Raw genomic sequence first — 7,289 nt, forward strand, 5'->3', positions numbered from 1 at the left:
CATTCACACATTCTAACCATTCTTTTCGCGGTCTACCTCTGGGTACGCTGCCATTTACTTTACCTTGATACACTTGTTTCGTTAGTCGTTCATTTGGCATTCACTCAACATGTCCGAACCATCTTAACCGATTTCTTTCCCATGCGTCTACTAGCCTCTCTTCTGCACCACATTCTTTTAGAATTATCTCGTTACTTACTTTGTCCATCAGGGTTTCCCCGCATATTATGCGCATGAATCTCATGTCAGTTGCGTTAATTTTACTCTTGTCTTTTTCTTGATAAGTCCATGTCTCGGTCCATGACTTTCAAATCATAACTCTTAAATTATTTTGTAGATCTAACCAAAAAATTTAGTTGAATCAAATATTTTCGAAAATTAACAAAACGATTCAACGGAAAACTTTGATTGATTGAAGTAAACGAATCTGGTCAACCAAACAAAAATTTTGTCCATTTAATCCAAATGTTTTCTGAAATAAACCCAATGTGGTCAACCAAATTATTTTTTTGAACGAGGAATATTATTTTCTAGGTGTACTGAAAAATGATTGTATGTTTTAAGAATGAACCAATTAGTCTAAAAGAGGCAACATTATGCATTTTTTTGACAAGAGTTGTTTAAAAGGTTTTTGCCAATTTTCCCACAGGCATGAAAATCTGCTTTTTTGTATTACTGACTGCGTGCAATAGTCTATTATGCGTTTGTGTCAATGTCATTACTTAAAACAGAAACGTAAATATCTTTATTATGATTTTTATCAGATCATCCTTAAGCGAAAAGTTACGAGTATAGATTCAGGCAAATCTGAAGATTCAATGGGTGATACATTTACCCCCATAATAACTTTCCAAGAGTTTTATTAAAGATTATAAATATCGAGGCGTCCTAACGGTAGGGTGCCAACGCACGCGACACGACTTGACGGTACTTAGCCAAAAATAAAAGCAATAAAAAACTAACCGAGAAGTTAGCGCTAGAAAGTCTTGCTCGCGTAATTGAGCAAGATGAGGCTAGAAGTTGGCCAAAACTAAAAGGTGCTCACTCGCTTCATCAATTCATGAAAGTTCTATCTCGGGCGAGCAAAGCATGAAGGTTGCCACTTCTCGCATTTAGATTATAAGCGAGAAGTGGCACCTTCATTCTTTACTCGCTCGAGATAGGACTTTAATGTTTTGATTGAGCGTCGCGAGCATCTTCTAGTTTTGGCCAACTTCTAGCTCCATCTTGTCCGATTTCGCGATCTAAAACTTTCTAGTTCTTACTTCTTGGTTAGCTTTTTATTGTTTATATTTTTGGTTAAGTATCATCTAGTCGATCGGTTGCGTTGGCATCCTATCGTTAGGACGCCTCGATATATGTCCTTGCATCGAGGATATAAACAAAAATAGAATAAACGGCTATGCAGTTTTACTTATTCTCGCATTTTCAAAAAATAAAAATACTGATTCAATTCTCAGGAAACTTAAAGTCAAACATATTAGAGAAAATAAATAATTTTGGCCTGGTTCTAGTGCTCCCCGTTTAATCGGTTGAGGTTTTAGGAAATCCGAATAATTTCTACGTTTAACCGTTTACATATATAACCTTTAGAAAATTTCATTTGGTTAAACTTTCCAACGTTTTCAATTTTTTTCTAAATTACTGTAACTTCACATGGTTAAGTTTTTCATCTGAATATTGAAACCAAAAGACATGCATTAAACTTACCGAAGCTAGGCTTGAAATGTTTGAGATTTCGGACTTCACAGTTTTTGTATGCTTATGCAGAAATTTTGAACCAAATAGTTCAATTTTCAACTAAAAGTATGAATTTTTTACTGAGAAGATTACATTTTTTTACGAAAAAAGCTCATTTTTTTACAAACTATAGAATTTTACAACGAAATAGATGAATTTTCAAATAAAATAGACATTTCAACCAAAAATCGAAACGTTAATTTTTCAGTTAAAACATTAATTTTCAACAAAAAAAAAGAAGAAATTTTCGAAAAAATAGTAAAATCCTCAAACAAAACCGATTAATTTTGATAAAAGAGTTGCATTTTTAACCGAAAAAGATTAAATTTCGGCCAGCAGTCGAACAGTTCAAACCAAAAAGACGGATTTGCATCTAAAAAGAGTAATTTTCTACTAAAACTGAAATATGTAAATTTTCAATTCAAATAGTAATTTTAAAAAATCAAGAAAAAAAATCTAAAAAAGAAAAAATTTTTAACAAAACAGTTAAATTTGTTGCCAAAAGTTACCATTTTTTAACTAAAATGATGAATCCCATGTGAATCTTCAATCAGGAAAAAATTCAATTTTAACGAGGTACTTCAAATTTAAACCAAGTAGCTTCATTATCAACTGAACGAGATAGTTGACTCCTCAATTAAACCAGATTATTTTCCAAGCAAGCAGTTGAATTTTTAATCATAAAGGATGACAATTCTACCAAAAAAGTGGAATTTTCAACCAAGAAAGAAACAAAATTTCAACCAAAAATAATAACTTTTTAATAAAATCGTTGAATTTTTATGAAAATAATAACATTTTCAACTGAATATTTGTCAAACAGAGCAGATTACTTCTCAACAAGAAATAAAATAGTACTATTCACCAAAAAAGAATTAGCTTAAGAAAAATTAGTTTGTTCTTATTGTTGGGCTCTATTAATTCAGTTTGAATTTAAATGGAAAACGACAAAAATGGGAAAAGAAACGAATAGGGGAAGGTCTGTGAAGCCTGCGATAAACAAATAAAATTCTTTATAATGTATGAACTAAAAAAATAGTTTAAATAAACATTAACTGAAGTTAGTTTAAATAAAAAAAGAGAATGAAAACAATGGAAAGTTTAAAAACTGTTAAACATGAATATTATCTCCTGCAAAACAGCAAATAGAGACACGTAATGAGAATTTGTTCATTAAGGCCATCGGAGCTCTAAGAAAAGGAGATTTCACAATCACCAAATTACAATTCCTAATGATTTAACTTTTAACTTTAAATGACGCCGCGCGCAGAGAATGTGCCTGCACAGTAGGTAGATTTTTTATTAGTTGAATGTTTATAGTCGCATCAACTGCCAGGTCATTAGCGACTGTATTGTAGGGTTAATTAAAAAACTGTAGGGTATCTGTGGGGTATTTATATTAACGAATAGAAGCGAAGCTTTCAGAAATCTCGTCCACTCTCGCTTTCTGCATTGGGAATCGAACCCGCGCCACGATGACTGGACTCAAACCATTGGATTATTTTAAGCATTTTCCCTCCATCCTAATGTTTAGCTCATTCAAATTCAAAGTTTTAGCATACAATTGGAGATCAATCAATATTTCATTGAGATTAGTAAAGCATAGAGGATATACGGTAATTGATTATTATTTATTTTTACGGACTCAAAAAACATAGATTTTCCGATGACTTTTTATATGATAATTTACAAAGTCACGAAAACAATTAATTATTCAAATAATTTTCATAATCAAATTTAGAGTTTGGCTATTTTTCAAAGAATCAGCTCATTTGTCTATAGAATCATCCAAGAATTCCTTCGCGATTAGTTTTCGCTATGATAGTTTCCTAATTGAAAACAATTGCTGATTACTAAAACATTTCATAAATAAATTGAAGTTTTGATTATTTTTTTAAGAATACGCTCAATTTTTATTTACGAAATCGACTAATAATTTTTCTTCAAATAAATATGTTTAGACAATTATTAATTCTTATAATTTTGTAAAGTACCGTAGCAAAAAGTCATGGGAAAGACATTCTTACTTGACTCCAAAAGGAGGTATGTTAAGCTGACGTAACCACATTTTCATATCGAGTAAAAATCTATTTCATAATGAAGGGCTTATTTAATGCTAATTTAATGCCCCATTGCCAAATTCAATGCTTCCCTATTTTTTTTAAACCGAGGGTTACGCCAGCTTTATGTTAAGCTGACGGAATCCCATGTGAAATAAACGTTGAATCGAGTTCTGTCCTATCACATGATTAAGGGCTCATTGAATGTTCTCCAAAATCACAAAAAATAGTTTTCCAAAAGCTGCCACTATTAATGAAAAACCATCCTTAATATAAATAATATAGACATTGTAAATCTGACAATACCATAATTAAGGGCTTAATACCAATTATGCACAAATTGTTAATCTGTCCATATCATATTTGAGGGCTAATTTGATGCATTAAATGAGAATTAAATGAGCTTTTAATTATAGTATGGTCAGATTTATAATTTGTGCATAATTTATATTAAAGGTGGATTTTCAGTATAAGGGGTGGCTTTTGGAAAATGATTTTTTGTGGTTTTGGAGAGAATTAAATAAGCCCTTAATTATGTGATATGACAGAACTCGATTCAACATTTATTTCACATGAGTTTCCGCCAGCTTAACGGGGAACTAGCATAAGCCTTGGGTTTTTGAAAAAATAGTGGAGCATTACATTTCGCAATAGGGCATTAAATTAGCATTAAATTAGCATGAAATGAGCCCTTAATTATGAAATAGGTTTTAACTCGATTCAAAGATGTGGTTATGTCAGCTTAACATATCTCCAAAAAAGTATTGAGAATTTTTTTGAAAAATATGCAAACTGTGGATTTTTCTATAGAATTGTTCAAAAAATTTCTAAATTATTATTTCAATAATTTCTTTCACATTTCAAACTAAAAATCAAGATTTGAATAAGCTAAATATTGCCAATCCTGCAAAATAAAGTTTGTCCATAAATTAGTTTAAAACGTAAGAAACAGTTTTTTTTTAAATTATAATCATTAGGGTGGTCGAAAAAATTTTACTATCGATTTTTGGTGATCGATCTAGTCAACATTATTTGTTTTCTGGAAAAAAATTCGGTGTTTATTTTTTGAAATTGTCAGCATTAATCCGTGCCCTCATGATTTCGAAATTAACATGGAGTTTTAAATGGGAAAATCTCGGTTTTAGAAATAATGGTAAAAGGAATACTTGTTATTAAATTTTTATAAATTAATGTTTAGTCATCACTTAAAGAATGTTCAAGTCATAATTTCAACCCAATGACTTTAAACTTTAACCCCCCCACCTCCATCACCATTGTATTGAGTCCGGAAAAGTGGATCTAAAAATGCAAAATAGCAGTTTTATGTCAAATTTATGTTAAAGACTAAACTTTTTAAATTCAGAATATTTTTATTCGATCAAAATTAATAAGTATACGAGTATAAGATATAAGACCAGATATGATAAATTAAAAAAATAGTGCTTCTGTTAAGTTAAAAAAGTCAATTTTGTTGTTAAAGAAAACATGTACAACACTTGTTATCAAACATCTGAATACTGAAATCTTTTAGAATTGTAATAACTTCCATGAAAAAAATAGTCAAAATAGAATGAATAATGTAGGCTAAAAATCGATTCTTCCAAAGAAACTTTCTTTTTCCCACACTGCTTTGGTCGTATTTTTTCCACAGGGCAAGTAGTGGGGTGATGATTAGCGGGAAAGGGTTAAGGGAGCGAGGTGTGGTAGGTTGTGGAGAGGAGGCAAATAAATGAGGGGGTGTTAAGTAGGAATTAGGGAAGTACGGGAAGACGGGGGATATGGGGAGGGGAAGTAGAAGCGAGAGTAGAATAGGTGTAGGAAAGTATAATATTTGATTGGAAGGAGACGGGAGGCGAAATTGGTTGGGGAGCTGGGTGGAGTGGGTCGGGTAAACTAGGGGAGCAGTAGGGAAAGTAGGAGAGTAGAAGATTAGATAGGCTCGGTTCAAATAAAATAATTCGCACAGGGCAGTACCGTATAGGATAGGTCGGAGCCCTGAGTGAGGGGTTCAGAGGGCGTTGAGGAGATTCGGGATCAATCTACGAAACCGTTTTTTGGACATGCATTTCGTCTACTTTGACTGATTTTTTCAGTCTTATCACACAGTTGTAATTAAAAGACAAAAAGCTTATGATGTTCTGAGCATGTTTGTATCACTTTCCACTTGTGGTATACATTGGATCTTTGTAGGACGTGACATAACAATGAAAAATTGATGAGAAATAAGGAATTTATTTTCGACTGACCTCAGCGGATCCTTTATGTGAATGTAGCGATCGAGCGATATGGCGCACAGATTGAGAATGGAGGCAGTGCTGCACATGACGTCGAAGGCGACCCAGGTGTCGCAGAAACGTGGACCGAAGATCCAGTATCCGAGGAGGTCGTTGACGCCAGCAAAGGTCATCACCAGGCATCCCACGAAGAGGTCGGCGATGGCGAGGGACGCCAGGAACAAATTGCCAATCCTCCTGAGGCCCCGGTCCGTGTATATCGCCACGCAGACCAAGACGTTCCCGGCAACCGACAGGAATATTAGGATGAACAGCAGGAAACCTGTTTGCGAGTGGTTCGGGTCGAAGGCCCGGAGAAAATAAATGGTATCGCTGTCGGGAAAAATCTTTCAGCGCCCCTCGAAGTGCATACTTTTCTAACAATAGCGTGAACTCCGACATTTTGGGGCAGAAAATTTTAAGAAATTTCTAGATTTTATTTTAGTTTGTGTATATATGTAGGGATGTACGAATGTATATGGATACACGAAGATACGTATCCGTGTCAGTGACGTCAACTAGGGAGAATTGCTACAGTATTTCGCAAAAACCATGACTTAAACGTGAAGCAGAACGGGCCTAAATTGCCTCAAATTTGTTATATATTTGAGTTAGTCGTTTATTAAATAATAATATTAGTTAGCTTTGATAATAGATTTAATGCTTTACGATAATTCATTTTTATAAAACCAGATATTTTGGGTTCCAATTCCTGCTTTTGTACACGATTGAACCCTAAATATCTCTTTTTAGCATTAATTAGCATTATCAATCGCGTGCTACGCGTGCACGTAGTTTTTAAATTTGAGGAAAAATAGTATATTGTGCACTAAGACTTCAGCTTTAACTCGTTTTTGTAAATTCACGCTCGACCAAAAAAAAGACTTCACTGTCTCCGTACACACGATATTTTATATAATAAGAATATGGTTTCCGCGTTTTTTCATGATATTCCGTCTCAGGTTCGAGGTTAGTTTAAAAGGACAAGTAACATGTAGAAGAGTTCGGCTGGGTCGATGCAATGAACGTGCATGCGCGCGCATTTCCCGAAGACAATAAAGTGGATTTTAACGGTCTAGGTCCCCAAGGGCCTAGGCCTGCCCAACCATCAACAAAGACCCACTCCAAAACATGCCCAGAAATCGAGAAAACTACACTTGTCTTATATAAAATAATTTTTAATCCCAAATATAATTTTTCGAATAACTCTTTATTC

At 33.6% G+C, this 7,289-nt stretch overlaps 1 protein-coding gene across 3 annotated transcripts in view; it reads right to left on the minus strand.

Annotated features, from left to right (window-relative positions):
- The window catches only part of LOC117174876 (dopamine receptor 1), a 70,379-nt gene extending 64,157 nt beyond the window's left edge, over nt 1–6,222 (minus strand). For 2 of the 3 annotated variants that reach the window (XR_004467395.1, XM_033364283.1), the window contains exon 1: nt 6,047–6,207. Coding sequence is in view for 1 of the 3 variants with exons in the window: in XM_033364283.1 (XP_033220174.1) it covers nt 6,047–6,207 (161 nt within the window). In the remaining 2 variants the exon portion in view is untranslated. Of the gene's footprint in view, nt 1–6,046 lie in introns of all 3 variants that reach the window. The other variant, XR_004467396.1, reaches the window with a different exon arrangement.
- Nucleotides 6,223–7,289: the final 1,067 nt, after the last annotated feature.

Source organism: Belonocnema kinseyi, chromosome 6, assembly GCF_010883055.1.
Source record: "Belonocnema kinseyi isolate 2016_QV_RU_SX_M_011 chromosome 6, B_treatae_v1, whole genome shotgun sequence".
In the NCBI taxonomy this organism is placed as follows: domain Eukaryota; kingdom Metazoa; phylum Arthropoda; class Insecta; order Hymenoptera; family Cynipidae; genus Belonocnema; species Belonocnema kinseyi.